This window comes from Lepisosteus oculatus, chromosome 22 (genome assembly GCF_040954835.1).
Source record: "Lepisosteus oculatus isolate fLepOcu1 chromosome 22, fLepOcu1.hap2, whole genome shotgun sequence".
In the NCBI taxonomy this organism is placed as follows: domain Eukaryota; kingdom Metazoa; phylum Chordata; class Actinopteri; order Semionotiformes; family Lepisosteidae; genus Lepisosteus; species Lepisosteus oculatus.
In genome coordinates, this window is record NC_090717.1 from 11,325,544 (window position 1) to 11,348,010 (window position 22,467).

Genomic DNA, 22,467 nt, shown 5'->3' on the forward strand with positions numbered 1-22,467 from the left:
AGCCCAACAAGCCCTGGGCATAAACTAAATCAATAATAATAAAATGTTGTTTAAGTACAACTTTGGTTAATTACCAAAGTTACAGATTTAACCATTTACACGTGATATAGTCATTTTTCTTTGTGTAACATAATCAAAATAATGTTGAATTTCATAGGAGTCCAGCATATTCATTTTGTTTCCTAACTAAAAATTAAGTAGTGAAGTTTAATATGAGTTAAGCCTTCAAACCGCTACACAGTAGCTGTATTTTTATAGGTGTGATTTGAATTGAAAGCTTTCTTTTGGCACTAAAGCATTATGGGAATGACTGCTGGAAACTGATAGCACAGTGATTGGTCAGTTCAGCAGGATTTGTTCAGCTCTAGGGTGAAGTGGTCATACGTACAGTAGTTGACTTCTGCTGAAACAATTTAAAGAAAATTCATAGAATACAAATACCTGTAGCGAATCAGGTGTTCTTTTTCATATAAAATGCAGTGATAATAATGTTCAACAGGCTGTTAATACATCGCATTTGTCTAAATAAGCTGCTATTTCCAGTGCTCATGATCTCGGAAAGCTGTTGCACTGTTGCAGGAAGGTGCAGAACACTTCTCAAAGGAGTGACTTTTGAAATAGTCTTTCTCTACACCATTTTCTGTTGAGCTGATTAAAATAACTTTGTAATGTAAATCTTATTGTGACTTGTGACAAGTTGAAATGGTTCTTTGACAAAAAAGTATTTAAAAGGCACTTTCTGTCCTGTATTCTTCCACCATTGTGTTGATTTTTTCCCCCCGCCTTTTCCTCATGTCTTCAGCAGTTTCTCTCTTGTGGAATGAGGCTGTGGGTTAGTAGGATTTCTAATTTAATCTGTGACTGTTAATTTGAGAATGTTCAAATGCTAAACTTCTTCAGACACTTCTTGTTTTTTATGCTTATTAAATTTAAAATAATTAAATACCTTAAGTACTTCACGCCATTTTGCAGTAAACCCCTCTGCACAAGACGATGTAATGTGCCTGATCTTGCATGGCACAGTGAGGAAGTTAAAAAAGGTGAAGTAATCTGAGAATCGAGAGTTATCTGCTGATTGTCGCGGTCTTACTTTCCTGAAGGGAAAAGGGACAAAGAAATTTCAGTTTCAAGACGATAGAGAAATACTCATTAATAGAATGTACCTTACCTGTCAACTTGACAGATACCCCAGTTCAAAGGAATGAGTGCAGGCTGGAGTTTCTTGGTTGCTGAGGTCTGATCCCAGGATCTGCTGACATCTTAAGGCCGTAGTGAAAGGGTTTAACTGATCCAGTTACACCTTAATTGGATAAGATATATCAGTGTAGAGTGTTTTCATATAGACATGGCTATCTTCTGTATCATAGCACAAACAAGCATCAGTACTGCACTCTGTTGGGTAGGGGCCCTTATTATAGAACCTTTGAATGGAATCTTTCCTAGATTAATAAGTAAATTAGGAAAAAGTTAATTATCAAGTAGCTATAACTTCTATTCTACTTCTATAATATTTTCCTAAGAATTACTGTGTTAAGATTTCCTACGAGTTCAAAGTCCATGGTGGGGGAAAAACAAATATTTGCAATCGCAAAGGCTACCTAATGGAATACTGTATGTTGTAAAAACTTGCTGTATTTTGCTTTTAAATTCGAGTGCTAATTTGTTCTGTGAAAAGTCACAGGTTGTTGGAAAGTGCCTGGTTTAATTAAGGTGCAGTTAGATTTGAATTATGTTTGCATTTTATCTGAACATTTTTACTCGCAGTTTTATTGCCAAACTTCCAAAGCCTTTTCTTTTTGTCTCACATGGGTATTGCTGCTTCCTCTTTTTTGACTGCTCTGCTGCCCCTCAAGTCCCTGTGCTTGTAACATTTCAAGGCTGAGACCAGGTCTAGTTTTTAAGTGCTTGATATTGGGTGTAATAGGACTGAAACATTGAAACATTTTTGTGAGGAGTTTCCTGCCTCCTGAAACTGAACAAGACCAGCTGTATTAGTTTTGAGAAGCTCCACTTTCTTGTTTTGGATGTGTTGGTTAGATGGCTCTGCTTGGACTCAGTTTTTTTAACTGGTTCTCCTGCACATCATTTCTGTAAAGGGAAAGTGTAACAGGTTTCCAGAGGATTTGGTTTAATTAATGCCTGATCTACTAACCTTGTGAAATGTTGTAACATTTAAAGTGAAATGTGACCTTTGCGAAAAGTGAAATGCGGACCATTGGCAAGGCAGTAATGTGAGGCAAACTGATGAACTCAAGTCCGCCACAGCCCAACAAACTCAAAACATGGTTTGATCATTGGTGTGGTGCCACTGGGCCTGATATCCTATGATGTGTTGTGCAACACAAACTGCCGCCAAGAAAGCTTTAGAAAAGAGTTCCTTTCTTTTGTCTCTAGAGGGAATCTCGGCTGTGACATTGCAGATCCTTGGTGAGTTGGTAGTTGTGCAGGTCAGAGGATGAAAGCTGGCAGTGCTTTTTGGAGATTTCACACCCGTTACTGCGGGTGTCGCAGTCCGCGCGGGGAACGGCTCCGAACGCGTGGGCGCTTCCAGTGACGGTCCCCCATCTCTCCGGCAGATCCTGACGTTCGAGACCAAGAACCCGGTGGAGCTCGCGGAGAAGCTGCGGGCCGTGTGCGGGAACCAGAGCAACGCCTATGCGCGGCTGCTGGAGTACCGGCTGAACGCGCTGCGGGGGCTGTGGGGCGCGCAGAGGCAGCTGGCCCTGGAGGAGCAGCAGGACCGCGAGAGCGCGGGGGACGAGGAGACGCTGGCCCTGCTCAAGCGGCAGGGCCTCCTGCAGCAGCCCGAGCAGGCGCCCTTCACCTCGCGCGTGGGCCTGCTGCTGGTCTTCCCGCTGCTGCAGTCCCAGTCCCGCAGCGACCCCGCGCTCTGCAGCGTCACGGCCGAGGTGCTGCTCGCCTGCCTGCGCGACTGCCAGCCGCTCAGCCTCACCAAGGAGCCCGCCGACTGCCTGAACGGCCTGGAGAGCCTGCTGTGCTCCTGGCTGGAGGAGCAGCCCAGCTCCCGGCAGCACGTCCCCCAGCGGCAGAAGGAGAACGCGGCTGCAGCGCTGGTCGCCCTGGCCTGCGCGAGGTAAGCGTGCTCCCGCCTTTCCAACATGTAGCATGCACAGTGGTGCTTCGATTCTGGCGGTATCGGAGAAGTGCAGTGATTCAGTGCTGTGCTTCCAGTTGCCCTTAGTGATCAGAAGTTCTTGAGGAGGTTTTTATACATTATTACTGGAATCATGTGACATAGCTTGCAGGTTTTAAATAATCCTTGGGAAGCAAGCTGCGTTCACGGAGAACAAAATAGAGACCATGGGCGTTAATATGCTACCACCAAAGGCACTGTATTTTCTTTGTGCATCCAGCAGAAACAGCACTTGCTTTGCGGTTTAAATTTCAGGTTCACATACGTTTCCTATTCTGACAATCCCAATTTTTTGTTTTGCTTTGCCTGAACCAAAAATCATTTAATTATGTAGTAGATTGTCACAATTATTGCATGCCACCTTTCTCTTTTGGAACAAACATTGTGGACTTTTGGGGAAGTGCTTAGCTCCTGTTACAGTCTGGCTTTGGGACAGATATTAATTGAACATTGTCTCAATGTTCTGCTGCAAACTGAGTTCTGTACTGCCATAGATAATCAGCTAAACATTACTTTTTAGCTGAAGGTAGAATCAGCATGCAAGCAACAGGACTACAGTTCAACTACATGTCTAATCTAAATGAAAAGAAACAAGCGTGGGGCATGCCTTGTTTCAGTTCCTTTTCATAATTATGCCATTTTGCACTGTAAGTTCCAGACCAGGTCTTTCTAAAAGAGACCGAGTGTAGCAATTGTCACTGCTGTCTCTTTAGCACATTCACATGAAAGCAGCTTATCAAGTACAGGCATATGTTCTGCTGATGGCAGCTGTATGGTTGTCAGCTTGTCAAAACCAGAACTTCCCCTTTGTGTCCCTGTCAGGAAGCAAAGATACAGCTATTGTTTTAGAGAACTATCCAGGGTACTGTCTAAAGGGGTCTTTCCACGAAGTTTAGTTAAAATTACTAATTTGTATACAACCCTGTGTTGAAGGGTGCTGTACTCTCTTGTGCCACCTGATCTTAGAACTTCCTGTAGGAGACAGTAAGTTTAGAACGTGGCTTATTAAAATGTTATTTTAACAGGAGCGAATGCAATTTTTTATTTTATTTCTGTGGTAAAGATTATTAAAGATCTTTAAAGATTATCTTTGTACAGAAAAGAAGAAAGGCTTTAGAATCAAATACTAAAGTATTTTATCTGATTTAAATGCAATTTCCCGTTTGTATGCATGAGGTTAAAGGGAGAAAAAATATAATTGGATATAAGGTTTATCTGGAAGTAAATAAACATCTGTCTAACAACTTGACCAGTTTAAGTGTGTTCTTCTTGTCCTTGTCCCCAATCTTAAATGTATTTGTTGCCAAAGGGATATAGAGTTTCTTCAAAGTCTGTCTGACCTGTTTTTCAGTTTTCCTCTTGCTTACTTCATTTTGGCTCCAGTCATTTGGGACTATTTGATTAATTGACCAACCAAGTGGCTGTTAAATGTTTTTCTTATTGTACTTTTTTTTAAAACCTCATTGACAGTGTTAGCTGCAATCACTGTTTTGAACTTCATGTATAATTCCTGTATTATTTATGTTGTCCAAGATGATCTCAGTCTGGGGAGTAGACACTCCAGGCTTCATGGAGATCAGAGGCAAGTGTTCTGTTATTGACTGCATTTTTTCACTTAGTTAAGTTTGCCTTATTAAGAATTTTGACTTTTGACATTGCGTAGCCCCGTGTGTTTCTTTAAATGTAATTTTGATGCAGTGCCACTATACTGTGTGATCTGAGCTAAGATAACATTCAGGGTCATTTCATTTTTTAAACGCTGCTGCTTCTTGCACATACTGTACAGTATATCATCATGTGAAAACTCCTGGCCTCATCTGGTTCATTCTGTATGTCATCATGTGAAAACTCCCGGCCTCATCTGGTTCATACTGTATATCATCATGTGAAAACTCCCGGCCTCATTCTTACTTGCAGTTACGGACAAATCAGCCCGAAGTTGTTTGGAAATACACAGTGAAACATTTTATCGCCTGGCCTTTTATTAAATGGAATGCTCTGCTAACTGGCATGTCCTCCATTAGCCCATACAAAATCCTCCTCAAATATCCGGAACGATTTCTGGATTTCCGGCTTCTTACATCTGCTTATTTCAGTAGCTCTGTATAGTGCAGAGAGTGTGTACTCTGTTACTGTAAACATCTGCTGTAGTGGAAAAATAGTATGTTGCCTTTGCTTGTTCTATAAGCTTTAGAGTTATTGATTACTGGTTTTCCCCCAACTTACTGTATTTAGGGTTAGGTTCTGCACAGCCTTACCCCAGTAATAATTCACATTCTGTACCTCCAGCAAAGAGAACTGCAAACAATTATGTAACAGAACTTTACATGCCTTACTTCCTAGTGTCAGCTTGATTTTCCCATCACTAGAATGGTTTACAGCCACGACTAAAAGAGTAATGCTGCAAACGCACAACGGGAATTACTCTAGACAATGCATAGTGCTCCGGACATCGTGTAAGAGACGATATGCACAGCAGGTGGAACAGCTGAGGCCACATCCAATGTTTACACAAAGTCAAGATGCAAAGTTTTATTTCAAAGGGAAGTGCTGTGATACTTAAATCCTGACTAACTGGCATGTTTGGCTTTCAAGTGGTTCTCATTCCTCGTGGATGCTTGACAGTGATGTTTTCATTCTAGTAATGCTAGCTTTCTGTTCTGGTCTGGTTTCGTTTCCAGGCTGGGCCTGCATTTAGCAAGAACGGCATGCAGCAGGCTGCAGTCTAGGCTTTAGTATTCCCAAGGGTTATGGCAGTGGGGGTGCCATTTATTTTAATTAACTTCTTTCAGGGGCAGCAGCTAAGAAGAACAAGTCTGCGACCTACATGCATGATTCCTAGTTTGTTCATGCTAGAAGATGTTTAAAATATCTATATTATGTGACTATTTTTATGCAGGCTAAAAATTCGACAACATAAGAGATGCAAACTGAAAAGAGCTTGCATTTCACTGTTGGCTTCAGTGAAATGTGTGCCTTCAGTCTTTGTGCCTTTTTTCTGCTCCCTATATGGCCTGTCAGCTGCTTCATGTCTTCAACTGACATGGGATCCCAAGTACGAGACAAAGTCCTTTTAACTAATTATTATTAAAATACTGTCAGGACAACCCATTGGCTGTTAAAAAGAACACACTTGAATGTTTTTTGCTAAATATATATGTGGACGATTTGCTCATTGTGGCTGCTGTTTGTGGTTGTCTATCTGCAGATCACAGATTATTTTGTACTCTACATTGCTGTGATCACCAAGTGATTGTTCTCAGCAACAGCTGCCATTTGTTTTCGTCATATCTGTCCTCCAGGATGAGCTGTAACAGGATTGCTAAATATATGGTTTTAACGTCTGAATGTAAGAAACACAAGAACACTCTGAACATATGAAAAGTTCCGCATGTGAGAAGGTCACATAGTTAGAAGCAAAGAGGTATTGAGTCTCTTGTCCAACCTTTGTCCAAGAAGCCAGGGTTGACTGGGTGACTTGCTCCAGACATCAGACCTTTGTATAAATAAAAAAAATTATCTTGGTTTAAGCTCAAATTCACTGCCTCATAGTAGACAAAACTGATTCTATAATTGTACGAAGCAGAATTTTTATGCAGTAAAATCAGATCTGATGTTTTTTTTTATTTAACCATTTTGCAGTTGTCTGCCGCAAACCCTGTACATATAATCAGAATGGCCTCTTCTCATTTGAAAGCTTTCAGCCCATCCTTCCTGATTGGTTGCTTCCAGCACCATCTTGAGAGAAACGAGCATTGTGCATGCTAATATCCATCCTTGTGTTTTGGCAGTTTCCTTTGCGTGAAATTTCCTGTGAAAATGAAAGAATAGTCAGGATTCACATGAATGGAGGCTGTAATGGGAGATCTTTTTTTTTATTAATGCATTTTAACAGTGGGTTGAACAGTGATCTTGTGTGTCATCTCATTATACTAGTCCTTTAAGAACATAAGAAATGTTCATTCCATTTGGCCCAGCTTGCACACTTTATATATATATACGTTCCATAACTGACTATAAAAATGAAATAAGCACTCAGCACAGAAATTTATCAATTATTTAAGGCCTGTTTACACTCTTTGCTGTCAGGCTTAATGACACAACTCCATTACATCATTGCCATCCCGCATAGCTCTTGGTTGGGGGAGGATGAACAGCGCAGCAGAGAAAGCTGCCCTTTAAATCAATTTCCCAGAATTACTGGAGACCATCTGCTTTGTCTGGGAATCTGCATCCCTTGGGTCCCTTGCTCTGACTCCCAAGTATGCGCTCACTCAGGATGAGTATCTGGGATTCCCCGGGCAGTAGAGCACATTTGGTTCAGTGCTGCTTGGGTAGGATTGGGATTAGCCGGCCAGTTCACTGGAAGAGTGATCTCGCAGCTTTCCCTGGCTTCCAGGTCACGGAGAAACGCACCTCTTTCAGTGGCCACTGACCCTTCTGTATGTTTTGGTGATGATTGTGCCAGGGCAAATGAGTATCTCAGCGTGTAGGTGGGCTGGAGGAAGCTGGACAGGGGCTGTTGCTGTGAGGCACTAGGATGATAAAATTGGCATTTTCGACCCGGAGAAAAGAAAGGGTTAAACCTCAAATGGGGCACAGTGGGGAGTGCGTCTGTGGCACGAAACTGCACTGGAAGTGGTCTGTGGCCTGGGGGCAGGTCCTGTGCCTTTAAGCGTAGAGAGTATTCGTTTCATCCATGTGGATTTGGATCTATCGCAGCGTTATTTTGCACTATTGAAGTGTTTTTAACTGTATTATACTTCAAAATTTCAGATGCTGTTAGATTTTGCTATGTAGTGAAGTTTCTTCGGTGAGTGAAACATAATGTACTCATACCTAAGTGTGCTTTCTGTGCGCCATGTCATATAGACAATAATATAGATATTACAGAGTGCATCATGATTGCAGTTTTGAGTTTTTGGTGGGGTTTATCTTTCATTGTGACATCCCTTTAAATGTGCCTTTGACTGACTTTAAATGTTTCCCATTTTAAAACACCAAAACTATGCCAATTCCAGAAGTAGGTGCTTTATTTTTTCGTAACGTCACAGCTGCTGGGCATTTTGCCACATTCATTTCTCAAGTAAAATGTACAGGTGATGCTGTCAGAGCTGCATTTTACCAACTGTTCTTGAATGTTCAAGAACAGTTGGTACATCCATTGGTACATTCATTAGAACATCCCTGTTCTAATGAATCTATTCTATTCATTAGAACAGGGATGTTTTTAGTGTTCAATAGTCATAACTGTGATATTTTGTAATGAGAATCCTTTATCTAGAAGGCAATTAATACTTTTCTCTTAACTGAGTTTTAGTCAAGAGGCAATGGCTGCTAATTTTGAAGAGAGGTCTGTTGTAAAACAAACACTAAGTATGGTGTATTGATCTCTACATTATAGTCTTAGCTGGGAATGCTTATAAACTATGTAAGGAGCTAAGAACATTAGAAAGGTTACAGACAAGAGAAGGTCATTTGATCCATTGTGAGCATTTTGTTGCTTGTAGATTATTGATCCACATAGCTGTTTATTGAGAGATCATGAATCAGCTTTGGCGGTGCAGCTGGTCAGGCACTTGTCCCCATCTTGTGAGGTTAAAACATTATGAAACATACTGTACTCTTTTCATGGAAATAGTTTTCATGCCAAAATGTCAGCGAACTGGTAATAGTATGTACCAGTACTGTGGGGGTTGTAAGGGAACTGTCACTTCTGTTGTGGAGTGTATCAATAGCTGTGCACAATCAAGACCAGTCTTGGTTTATTTACCACAGATTTGTAAAATTCTTCATCATCCATTTCAGTTTTCAGTCAAGGAATATATCTGGTCTGGATATGAAGTGGAGAATTAAACTGTCCAAGCAATTATTAAATACTACCAATTGCACTTAAAGACATCAACATGCAATGCAAACTACTGACGCATTAGTGAATTCCTGCACTAGTATTGATATTGTTCAATATGGTTTTATTGTTGCAGGACATCACCAGAGACCTGGATCAGACTTCTCTATGTGCCACAGAAATAAGTGGCTGCCAGTTATCGTATGACATTGTTAGAATAATGTTAAAAAGCATTGGAAAACAAGGTGGTGACATTTCTGTTTTTCAAGCAGAAGATAATATCAAGTTTATCTCTAAAACTTTAATTTGGAAATATATGCATTTTTCCAGTGCACAGCTTAATTATTATTTTTAATTCCAGGGGGTCTTTGAAAACCTTAATTCACACTGTACACCTACTTCAGAAGCAGACCGATTTGGGACGCTTGCCAGTAGCTGATGTCCTTTATAGGTAAGTAAATATGTATGGCTGGCCAAAAGCAAGCTTCCATTTTTTCCATTAGCTTTGTTTTTTTGTTTTGTTTTGTTTATATTGATATGTATAGTTGCTGGCATTGGTCATGTATCACTGAAGGCAATAGCAGACCAGGCTGATCTATCAACTGGCACCACCTCAAGGGTTTACAGACAGTGAATGCATTGCTGGAATAAAAAAAAAAAATGATTTTATTGGCTCTTCCTTGGCAGGTTACTGTTACTGGAGGGGGGACCTGGGTCCCCATCGTGTCTGCTAGGTGGCAAACACATCGTCTCCTGGGGCTTTGAGGACATGCTGCCCGCGCCCGACAGCAGCGCTGCAGGGAATGACAGTAAAGGTGGGTCTGCCCTTCATGTGTGAGAGCGGGTGTCTGATCTCATGTAATATGGCAATTGAGAAGATTCCAGGGCTTTACGCATCGTTACAGAGTACAGTGTGCTGTATTAATGTAGTGTGCCCAGTTGGGTTCATCGCAAGCCAGGACACAACTTACTGTACAGCAGGTACTGACTGAACATGGTAGCATTTAGTAGAAAATTTACTTGCCTTAATTGTACATAGCCTAACTGCTAATGAATCCCTGGGTTTCTCCTGTTTCTTACATGCCTTGTCTTGATCCCAAATTAACAAAACTTGACCACAAGTCACTGCCTGTATTGACTTCTTGCTAACCATGAGTGCATCTGATATGACATTCCTAGCAGTAGACCAATGTAAGCAGTGATTTGTGGTCTGAGAGCTTTTAAATGTAACACAGTCAGCTTACTTTGTACCTGTTAACCCTTGCTACAATATAGTTTGCAATTAAAACTCTTGTTTTTTTTCCGTTACACGATGGTTTCATTTTGAATTTAGCTGAATTTACATGATTGATTGAATAACAGCCACTCGTACAAGGCTCCTTTGTATCCTACAGTATAATCCTCCTTCAGATTACAGAACCCATTCAGCTAGAAGGAAGCGTGTCTCATCAGTCCAGTTCTGAACGTCCAGAGCAGTCCGATACTGCTTTCCAAGAAACATTGTTACTACTGTAGTTGTTTTGTACCTTCCTGTAAAGCAAACAATCTACGTGGGTCTTTAAGTGCTATTTGTGTTGTATTTAATTTCCATGAGGTTTATCGATGTTTCTTATCCAGCAATATGTTTTTTCCTTTTAGCTTTTTTTAAAAGTAATGTTTTTCAGGTGTTAAGGGAAGAAGCATTAATCCTAGAAATAGCCTGTTAGGATGATTTCTGCCAAGCAGGGAAAGTAGTTCAGTTTTATGCTAATGTGCTCTCGGTTCCATAATCTTCTAAATAGCTCATCTTATGTTTTCCTGCTTTAGAAAGTCTTTATCCCTTATTGGTATACATCTGTTTTTTGTAGTGGCGATGTGTGATGATAAGGTGGTGCTGCAAATCAAAACGTTTTCCACTTGAACAGAATAGATCAATTTAAAAACCGTGTTCTTCACACAGCTTCAGCAGATACCATCCAAGCACTTCTGTGTTGGACTCCTTGCAGCCAGAACATTGTTTCTGCTAAGCCAAGCATCATAGGTCCATTGTTTTTCTTGAGTTCTTGCACTTGTTTTGGAAAGGAGCAGAATGTGTAAAAATGGTCATAATTCATTTTTGGTATTGTGCGGTGATGAACAAGCTAGGACGGCATGGTTCAGCCGCAGTAAGATGGTGATTTGAGTAACTGGCTGACGCGGGCAGCCTGTTCAGCACCTGGGGCCCAGCAGTGTGCTGACCCTGCTGTGGAAGACTCTTCAGGGGGCTGCTGTGTGGCGGGATCAGGGCGGGAGAGAGGAGGCACTTGTCTCCAGAGCCAGGTCTGGACAGTGACGGCTCGGGGGCAAGTGGGAGGACTGATGGGTCCCAGGATACCAGGTTTAGTGGGAGCAGTCACTGTGGGGGGCTCATTTATCAGAAGCATAGACAGTTTAGTATGTGCAATACAGATTCTGTCTGCCTGCTGTGCATAGGCTGTAGACCTCCCTAAATGAGTGGACAGGCTTTGTTTCAGCATCTTGCATAAATGATGTAAGTAAGAGCTCGCTAGATCAAGAGTTATATCTCTTAACAAGAGATTAGTTTTAATCAGAAGGCTCTGTGACAACCATTCAGAGGGGCAAGCACTTTTTATATGGATATGCATTCCATTGACATTTTAATGTCAATAATAGCCATATTTCAATTTCGATTAATAACAATTTAACATGAAATAATATCTAAAATTAATGAATTAATATACACATTTTACCATATATTGTGATTCTTGGCCTTACTTTTCCCTGCTGAATTCTCTAATCTCAGGCTCGGTGCAGGGTTTGAAACTGCCGGTATGTCAACACAGCTCGAGCAACCAGAAAATTCACTATTTTCGCCACTGTAGTCATCACATAATTAAACTCATTACTTGAAATCTTGGCCCAAAGATTTTCCTGACAGATAATACAATGAACATCTGCTGTGGGGTGACCAATGGTCAATGCCTGATAATCCCAGAGCAGTAAATTAGTCAACACAATCCATTTTATTTCAGGCATTGTGGTCGTGTCCTGTCGTTGTCTTTGCAGATGCAGATTTGGGGCGGTGTCTTGCCACCGATGGGCTGTATCTTTATACGACAAACTCATTTGGAAAGGGAATCAGCAAGCTTGGCTCAGGGCTTCATGGGACTCTAAGGTAATGCAATGCTTTATTTATAGAAATGAAGGAATCTGGAGACCCTATAAATATTAATTCACAACCATTTACATAAAAGCAACAAATTATCTGCTGACCAACTAGCCAGGACTCTTGCTTCAGAAATGTGTTGGGATATCTTACACTTTTACGGTTATTGAAGATGCTTTCTTTTTATCACGGTAAGATTTACGGTAGAGCTTCAAAATACCCTAATTGGGACTCACTCTTTTGTGTACTGAAAATAATTGGTGGACCAGAAGTATTGCAAAATGTGTTCAGTCTTTTTGGCAAATGAAGTTTGGGTAGACACGCTTCCAATCATGTTTTGCAAACATGTGAAATTTTTGATTAAAATAGCTGGGCTTGGCTGTTCATCTCATCCATGCCATCATAAGGCTGAGTTGACAAAAAAGTCAAGAGAACCTTTTTAACTGTAAAAAGAGGCTGCAATCGCTAGTTTCCTTTGGCCTGGATTCACGAAGTGTGGCACATGATTGGGTGAGCACTGCCAGGGACAGGCTTGGGACTGGTTGGCATTGCACTTGTCAGCTTGCAGTGATGTCATTGACAACACATCCGCTCCTCCAGTTCAGGCTAACTCACCTGTGAGGCACTGTAGCGCTCGCAGGGTGCCCAAAGATGAACAGCTGTCATGAGTAACTGGGCTGCAGGAACTTGTCTGCCCTGCCTCGTTCTCCCTGGATGGGTGCAGGAGTCATTGCAGTGAGCTGAGAAATAAGGAACCAAATTGTAATTTCGAATGGATGTGGATCTGGAGAAAAACAGAATTCCACATTGGAAGAAGATGATAATAGTTGGAAGAACTGTGCTATTGGGTGTTGCGTTTCCATGTCTTCCTGTTATTTATATTCAGGAACAGGTGTAATAAAACAGGTTGAATAAAACAAGCAGCTCCATGCTAACGTATTCAAGAAGGCCTCTTCACATTACTTTTTGTGAAAGACTCAATCTCAGAGGATCCCATCCTTGTGTCCTTGTGTTAATCCCGAACTTGTCCCTCAGGGGTTTCGTGTACTGTCGGAATGAGGAGCTGGAACCCGGCTGGATAGCGTTCGGCAGCGGCAGACTCCTGCACCGGCCCGCCTCCTTCGATAGCAAACCTCATTACCTCTTCCAGGTCATTGACCCCTTCAGCCTTCAGGTACGAGTCACCTGATGTCACCTGCCCATCAGGAGAGTGAAAATGACAGGTGGCGCTGTGACACTTCTCAGACCTCGTCTCGCTGGTCTACGAGCAATTCTGAAAGCTTGTAGGGATCACCTCTGCCATTACGCCACCTTAGACTTTCTGAATTGCATTTAGGCTAGGTTTTGCATTGTTGTAGATGAATCTTTCAACATATTTTCATTAAGGATAAGATTTTTAAATTGAGACTATAAGTTATTGCTTTGTCTAACCCTTTTGCTTTCCTATCCTGGTCTCTATTGCTTTTTTGCTGGCTATTTTATAGTTTGTCATTTTTAAAATACCAGGTGATTAGTAAAAAAGCAGCTGGTTTTGAAGGCCTTAACTCATAAGATAGCACCTTTTCCTAAATTGAGACCTGAGCACTGTAAATACACCAGAGCATGTTGTAAGACCTGAAGGCTGTTAAAGTCCGTGTGGCAGACTGGAGAAGGATACATACTTTGCTGGCCTCCTAGTATATGTTCTGGTCACACCTCCTACCACGCAGTATTTTCACATTTCATGTGCATCTTGTGACTATAATAAGGTGTTCAGTAATCTTGAGATATTGACTAAACTAGTAGTTTTTGTTCAGAATTAAAGAGTAGTATCACACTAAAGATTTTACTTTTTTTCCTGGACAGTAGCAGAAATCTTCATTTGGATTCAGTTTGGTTTGCCTGGGGTGTTGCCGATGTCATTGGAGACAGGGTTGTGTTCTCTTGTGTTTCTGCAGGTGTGCCAGATTGTCCCAATGCCCGCAAATCACTTCCCTGTTGGCAGCAGCATGACCACGGTGCACCTCTGTTCTGATGGCACCTATGTGTACTGGATCTGGTCCCCAGCAAGCCTCAATGAGAAGACACACAAAGGACACTCGGTGTTCATGGACGTGTTTGAGCTAGCGGTATTTCTGCTTTCATTGATGTCAGCGTGTTATGTCAGTGATGAGTTATTATATGAGTCACTTGCCATAACTGTACGTGTTTGCTTGCTTTCGGTGATTATTCAGGTTTTGTTTTTTTAATGCGGTGGCATGCATGAACACATATTTAAACTACAATTTACATTACAATTCAATAAAGATTCTTGTTGAGGAAATTAATAAGTAGAAAGAGGGAACTTATCAGGGGATTTTATTTTTTCTTACTGCTGCATTTTACCCCTGTAGATTTATACTGCAGAGTGTGTTTGATTTTAATGTTTTTCTTAATGTCCTCTTGGTCCAGTACAGTGTATGAAGGTGAACAATATGCACCTTTAGCTGATCTGCATCTTAACTTGAAAGTTAATTTCCCATTAGAAATGTTCTTTTTGTAGTGCTTTATTTGGTGTTTTTTTCCAAAATGTACCTTAGGTGTCATGCCTTAGCTCATTATTTAGAAGATTTTGCATGATGTATTTCTCCTCCCACAGACGCAGAATGGCACGTGTTCTGCCGGGGTCCTGCAAGAGAGGACCATCCTGATGAGGAAGGAGGGGGAGTCTTCCAAGTGCCTGAACGAGCTGCTGCTGAGCCGCATGTCTCGCTTCAGGGCGTCCCACTCGGCGACGCTGGCCGCGCTCACCGGCTCCACCATCACCAACACGCTCAAGGAGGAGCAGTCCGGTAGGCGTGGCAGCGGCCGTGCCCCCCACAGACTGGCCGCGTGGCGCCAGCTCCCCCTCTCCCTCCTCTGTCAAGTCAGCTTAGCGTGGGGAATGTGTTTCATGGGGTTAGAGGCTCTTGAACGTTACCCAAGGGGGTGTTCGAGCTGCTGAGCTCAAGGTGGACACAAGCATCCCAGTCCTGAGCTTTTGTGGCTTTCCAGCTTCCATTTGCATACCTGATGGATCCTCATTACGAATCAGTGAGAAGCTCAGTGTTAGACCTGCTTCCTTCTCTGCAGTGATGACTTTCATCTAACTGTTGCAATCAGCAGCATATTGTAGCAGCTCTTATAGGCCTCACCGGATTCGATAAGAAAATGCTGTCTTGGGCCATGCCGTAGAAGACCCTCAGAATGCTTGTATATTCTTGTATATAATAATAATTGCTTACACTTATATAGCGCTTTTCTGGACACTCCACTCAAAGCGCTTTACAGGTAATGGGGACTCCCCTCCACCACCACCAATGTGCAGCATCCACCTGGATGATGCGACGGCAGCCGTAGTGCGCCAGAACGCTCACCACACATTCGCTAAAAGTCTTTCTCCCCGTCGGGGAATCGAACCCCGGTCTCCCGCGTGATAGGGGGATACTTACCACTATACTAACGAGGAGTTGTTAAACTCCTATGTTTCTTGGCTTGCCTTAAATTCGACATTGACCCCCGGTGGCAAGCTATAGGATATTTTCTTGATTCATTCTGCACGGCTCTGAAGTGAAGGAGGCTTCTTGAGAGTACTCAGGGGGAAAATTGCAGCCTCTGAGGAAAGGCTGTGTTGTGGGATATTTTAATCAGTCTGTGACACTGCTGTCAGCACATCCATTTCAAGCAAGAACATGAAATTAGGAGGTGATTGTGCTGGTGCTTAATTTGATCAATAATTTAAAATGACGAGAGAGAGACAGGAATAATTCTTGGAGTTTTTTGTTCGGAAATGCAGATATGTGCATGCGAAAAATCTGAAATATGATCATTTTGCCCTAAAAGCTATAAATTAGACACCAGAGACCAGTGCAAGTATGGTTTACTTAGAGGACTTGGAGAACTATCATCATGAAAGACATGACAGTAATACAGCCTTCTTCAAATCCGTTCATAAGATTTGTGGAAATTATCTCTTTAAATGTGTGACGCACATCTATAAATACGTTGACTGCCAGTTTCCACAGGTCTGTGTTTCTGACAAGCCTCTGGGTGTTGTATTCTGTTTGCCCCCAGCTGTGAACACCAGCTGTGGGCTTCCGCTGAAGACCCTGCGCAAGACCCCCATGTACACCTGTGGCACCTACCTGGTCATGCTGGTCTCTCCCCCAGGGGTGTCTGGGAGCTCCGCCACTCGTTCCCTGTTCGGGGGCACCAGTGGGCTGTCGTCTCTGAAGAGTAAGAGTAAATTATTGTATTGAAATTCAATCATTTAAAATTCATTTTAAATGCTTTTTATATGTTATGAAGTGATTTTTTAACTGAACTGTATCCTCCATTATGAGATGCTAACAATGCAATTAAAATAAACTGACAGAATTGGGCTATACATTAGTAACAGTACAGACCTGGGCACTACTGTGTGATACAGAAGTAGTAACACGAGTCCTATTTGAGTTTTCTTCCCTGTCTGCTTAATAGTGTCATGGGATTAGGTTTCAAAAATGAAACAAAGCAGTTGATACTTCCTGGAGTAGATTCTGTCTTGGTCTTAGATGAACTGTAATCACTGAAGAAAACCCACAGTTGGCACTGCTTCACAGTGTTGGTGGGGTTGGTGGGATTTCATAGGCTTCTTGAGAAGCAGAGTCCAAACCTTGAGTTTCAGGGACAGACACTTCATGCTTTTTGATCATATTGGTAGGTTTCTCACCATGCACAGACAGGTTCTATGGCTCCTTTTCTTCAGCATTCAGTCAAGGGTCTTGTGCTTTTCCAAACAATCAGGGTATTCTGGCCAGAGCTCGCCTTACTACATTCATCTCCACTGTTCTCATTAAGAGCAGTTTACAATCTAGTTGTCATAATGCATTCAAGCTAGTGGCACATCCCAAAGGATTAAAAATCATTCGATTGAGGCAACACTGCATGGAAAATGTGAATGTGATGATAAAGACATTAAGCTGTCTAGTGGGACTGACATCTCAAATACAGTATTGTTGTTCAGATCTAGAAAGGGTGGCTTATAGACCCTCAATGACAGAGAAATTAGCCAGCTAACTAATTTGCCAACTAGGAATAAAATAAAATAATAAAATGTTACAAAGATTATGTAATATTGTTATAAACCTAACTCTTTTTATCCCGATCATTAGTCTTGTCATTTGCAAGAAGTGTATGCAGATCTGTGCTTACTAAGCACTTGCTCAGAATTAAAAGCCTAAATATGTTACAAAGGTGGAAAAGGTACTGTATGTCTTAACAGGCATAAATAATTGAGTTTAATTAAATGAATTAGGCTTACGGATCAGTGCATGGTTAAGGAATAAGTATATGTACCTGTTATTCTAAAGTTGACAGCTCAGGGACGTTTGTTACTCTGTTGTGTGATGCAACTAAATACCATTGCTAAATATAAAACATCCTTTGTGTTTTCTCTGCTGTTATATTAATAGCTTCTGCTTACATGTGGGATTGACATATTTGCACTATATCTGCCATCACCTTTTACCCTATTTTAGGCTTCATTTGTTCTCAGCATTGCAGTTAGTGCCTGTGCTTTCATCTTTCCATGTCTAGTAAGTCCATACAGTCAGGGTGCTTGTCACATTTCTTACAGTGTTTTGTGTCCCAGGTCCCTGTTTAATTGCCTCACTTTTTTCAACCTATTCCCTAAACTCATATTCATTTTTTCTTTAATATTGCAGAAACAGCTGTACATACCACATTATACCATCAGTTCATTGGCCACCGTTGTCTGTAACATAACGATACACTGCCTGCGTTTGGTGAAAAACCAGAAGCTTACAAATCGCTATGGTTAGAAAAAGAGGTGTTCCATGTGATATAAGAAGAGATATTGGAAATATATTTGTAAATTAATGAAAAATACACTCTTCAGGCTGTGCTTGCAATAATAGACTTACAAATACACTGGGTAAAAGACTTCTGTTTAATATTTCCTTCGTATTGTGCTTTGGGCATGTAGTGGACTTTTGACCAGACACTGGAATTGTACAAATTCATCTTGACGACTGTGTAAAATTCATGGCTTTCTTCTCTCACGTCAGTCCTTTCCTCTAGTCTGGTGTTCAGCATTGCTGATGGCCAGTTCACCAGCCGCGCTGACCTCATCGATGCAGCAGGAAGCTCTCTGGGTCGGGGAGCCCTGGTGCCCGGACTGGGTAAGGTATACACTGACTGTAAGGACCGAGGCCACAGCCTCTGACCTGCCCGTCAATGCAGTTGTTCTGGAAACAAGATGATAACTTAAATGTTATGTGGCTAACAAGCATTATATTCCTACCTAAAATGCTCCTCAGGGAATCTTTTTGATGTTTTTGTCAGTGTAGTTATTCAGTGTGGTTTTCAATGAGTTATTCAATTAAACAAATGACATGATGTGCCACTGTGGAAATGGATTGTACTGAATGCTTTCAGATGTTGGATTTGTTCATGGGAGAAGATAAATGTTTTTTAAAATAACATTTTTTTTATGCTGTTGAAACTGTGAAACTGCTTGTATTTAAACAAAGACTGGGCAGCAGGTCCTGTGACTGTAGCACCCAGGCAGAAGACTTTTTGCAGGTTGGCACTGGTCAGAATATTCCACCGGGGAGCTTCGTTCTCTGAAGCCATGTTTCTGCTGTCCAGGTGCCTGCTATGATGCGCTGAACAACCTGATCTGGACTTGCTCCAGCGATTACATGGACCAGTGGTCGAATCCAGGGAACCAGGCTTTCCATCATGTCTGCCAGAGGCTGGGTGTGAGCCACATCATCAAAGAACCCAAAGGTGAGGTGAACAGCAGTAAGGCGAGTACAGACTCCTTACACGTAGCCCTGTACTCCACATCCATCTGCCTGCCACGCTGCTTCAGCTTTCAAGTCACTGTAGCCTTGTTGTAAAGTATAACCTCCCCAGAGAGCAAAAACTGCTGAGGGTTGCTGTGTTACTTTGCTATTTTCTTCTGAGAACTTTAAAATTCCGTTGACAGTATAAATTAAGAAAAATAATATGGACAATGATATATTTATGGATTTACCTGTAAGTAAAGTCATTAAGAATTAAACAACCATCTTAACAGTCGATTTGAAAGCAGCTTTGATGTAAAAGTTACATTGCAGTGTGTCCTCCTTATGTGAGTAAATAGTATCACATAATTGCTGGACCTAATATATGTAGGTAGTGTCATTTCTCCAGCAAACTACTCGGTTAAAGAGTGCTATCGAATTATATTTGTACCTGAATCTGAAAGGTAAATTAAATGTAGAATGTCAATGAGTCTGAAACAAGAATATTGCTATTGGTTGGTGTCTGTTTTTCTCATTTCCAGTACTGTACATTTCTGTCCAGGAAAAAAAAAATATTGTGGCAGTCTTTAGTTTCCTTTCTGCATTGTGTCATAGACGTTTGTGCTTATTTGTACCTCTGTACTTCATGTGTGTGATTGATGTGGTCTGGTCCTGATAAGGATGGTCGTAAACTGTATTATTTGCAGCAGATGTCTTCAGTGAAGACTTAGACTAAATTATAATGAATTGAATGTGCAGTTGTCCAAATGAGAACAGCTATTGACTCTTGAGGATGGTAGGTGAAAGCAACAGGAGTAATGAATATGTGGGCATTGACTATTATCTACAAGCATCAAATCTTAAATTAAAGTGTTGAGTGTTCAGTAAAAGCATACCTTAATCTTAATGTAATTTTAGTTTTCAGGTTTGCAGTCTTTTGCCATTTTTTCCATATTCCACTTTTAATTCATGAAATCTGCATGAAGTGTAGCATTTAATTTGTTCTTGGAGATTCAACTCCTCTGCAGCACTGAAGGTTTAAAATTGCATGTCATCTCATGCTTGAAAACAAATATGAGGGTTATGAGAAATAATATCTTACAATCTCTGGGTCTTTAAACAGCGAATGGACTGTGAAAAAGACTATTTGGTAGCGGCATGAGAAAAATTATCGTGTAACGGTTTCACTCCTTTGCTGTTGCTACAATCATCAGGGATTTTTGTCTTTTTTCTCTTTCTTACATGATGATGTCTCTTTACCTCTTTACCTTTACATGAGTATGTTCTCAAAGTCCTCCTGTCTTTACTCTGGGTCTTCCCCCCCATGTCCTCCAGAAGAGGCAGTGCACACCAGCGATGTGATCAACCAGCTACTGCACCATGTGGGTGCCATGTGTATCCACCAGCTGAATGTCCTGGCTGCCAGCAGCAACATAGCAATCAGCACATTCCTGGGAAAGCAGCATCCAATAGAAGCACAGCATTTCAGCAGCATCTGTGACATCATGGAGAAGGCCATGGTGAATGGAGACACCTGCATAATCCGCTGCATTCTGGTCGTGTTTCAGGTATGAGCAAGCCGCAGAAGTGAAATGTGTTTAAACAATGTCTTGTTGGACATTTTTTGCTTTCCCGACCACGAGTGTGGGTTTCCCGTCCGGACCAGCCTCCACCATATTCTTTTTGCATTCCTGTTTTAAATCCCTGCCTTCAATCCTGTTCGAGCTGTGAATTGCTTGTAAAGGTATTGAGCATTTTAATTATTACCAAATAGTGTCTGCACATTTCATCTCACTCTCTGCCTAGGTGGTCTTCAGGTTCTTCAGTCCTCAGACAGAGCAGAATCAGGAGATGGTACGTCGTGCCGGACTGCTGCTCTGGCAGTTGCTAATGGCCCCAATTGATCAGATTGGTGCTGAAATACAGAAGGAGGTGTGCCTTGCAATCAGGTAATGGACACAAATTCATGACATCACACCTAGGCCTCCACCACCCAGTAATTCTACAAGCTCTGAACCCACATAAGAATGTAAGAAAAACTGATGATGTGGACCTTATTTACACTCTTAGTTTCCTTACACAATTAGAGATTCTGTGTTGAGTGAAAAAGTACAAATGTGTATTATAAACCAGCTGTTAACCCAGAAAAAAAGTCTGCAAATGGTTCCATAGTTTTCTTATTTTTTACCAAATCTAATAAACGTGTGAAGCCATATGAAGGAATGAGACCTGTCTGTGTGCATGGCATGTCTGCCCTGATTGACCTCATGCAGCACAGGAGTCTTTACTGTAGGCCAAAATGTGAATAAACACCAAGCAACTCCAAACTGGATATTACATGAAAAATTAACTTTGCAAAAAATGTTGATGCAAAAAATTGATTTTGTTTTGTTTCAGTTCTGGATTAAACACCTTGTATCCCGGGGAGGCAGAGCTTAATAACCTCTTGAAGTTGGTCTTGACAGAAGGTAAGCAAACGTGGTAAAGGAAATGAAAATGCAGTCTGTTTATCTGCCAGCTCACAACAAAGCAGTTGATTGTTAGAAATAATTATGGAAAAAGAGGATATAGAATATAAAGTTGTGAAATGGACCAGCTGTACTTGGTTTGCCAATACTGGGTCGAGTTAATTTCATCTGAGAATTCTAGTACAGTGCCAGTAAAAGGTTAATTCTGTTTATTTACACATAAACAGGTCTCAGTATATCACAGCTGTGTATAATTCAATGTTTATAAGGCTGAAGAGTCATCAGGAAGGTGATTCGAAAGTTGGGAGAAGTTTGGCCATGAATACCAATTGTTAAAGAGAATTATCTTTTGACAGATGTGAAAGAAAGGGTTTATCTTGGTTTTTTTAGCTGCACTTGGAGTAAGAAAAGAAGGATTTCCATTGTTCATCTTCTAGGACAGGTTGTGGCTTGCTTCCAAACATGCGTTTTTCCTTGATGTAGGAAAATACCACAGTTGAGCTCCCTCTCCAAGCTGTCAGTTTGTTCCTTTGAGACGGAGGTGAGAGCTTCCCTATGGACAGCTTGCAACTGGTCTGATGGTGCTAGACAAACCCTTAAGTACCCTGCGAAAGTATTTTCTAATTTTGATACTTTAAAGCTTGCAGTCATGACCTTTTGAAGTAGCAATTAATATTACTTTATATGCACAGCCTACATCAAACATTCAAAGCATTAAAACAAAAAAGTAAAGAGATGGGGAAAATGGAAAAAATGATTGCATAAGTTTTCTAGCCCTTTCCTGTAGGTTAATAAGATGAGAGAATTAGCTAAGAGGCCTCTGTGTCCAATAATAATGGCTCTTACTATTTCAGAATACGACATTTCTGACAAGTTCCTTTATCAGGTAGTGAGTTTCAGGCAAAGACTCAACCATGAAGACTCTAAAAGTCAAGGATAAAGTCATGGAAAAGCACAGATCAACAGAAGGGTTAAAAAAATATTGAGGACTGAATATCCCTAGGAGCTCAGTTTACACAGCACTAAGAAATGGAAGGTGTAGTGTACCACCCTGACACTGGTTA

At 41.3% G+C, this 22,467-nt stretch overlaps 1 protein-coding gene across 7 annotated transcripts in view; it reads left to right on the top strand.

Annotated features, from left to right (window-relative positions):
• Positions 1–22,467, top strand: part of LOC102698045 (probable E3 ubiquitin-protein ligase HECTD4) — an 87,148-nt gene that overhangs the window by 12,636 nt on the left and 52,045 nt on the right. For all 7 annotated transcript variants that reach the window (XM_069182296.1, XM_069182300.1, XM_069182295.1 and 4 more), the window contains exons 2-14: positions 2,577–3,094; positions 9,364–9,453; positions 9,690–9,817; positions 12,048–12,156; positions 13,183–13,321; positions 14,085–14,255; positions 14,765–14,957; positions 16,219–16,380; positions 18,213–18,326; positions 18,796–18,936; positions 20,271–20,503; positions 20,742–20,884; positions 21,333–21,403. In XM_069182296.1, coding sequence (XP_069038397.1) covers positions 2,577–3,094; positions 9,364–9,453; positions 9,690–9,817; positions 12,048–12,156; positions 13,183–13,321; positions 14,085–14,255; positions 14,765–14,957; positions 16,219–16,380; positions 18,213–18,326; positions 18,796–18,936; positions 20,271–20,503; positions 20,742–20,884; positions 21,333–21,403 — 2,212 coding nt within the window. The remainder of the gene's footprint in view (positions 1–2,576; positions 3,095–9,363; positions 9,454–9,689; positions 9,818–12,047; positions 12,157–13,182; positions 13,322–14,084; positions 14,256–14,764; positions 14,958–16,218; positions 16,381–18,212; positions 18,327–18,795; positions 18,937–20,270; positions 20,504–20,741; positions 20,885–21,332; positions 21,404–22,467) is intronic.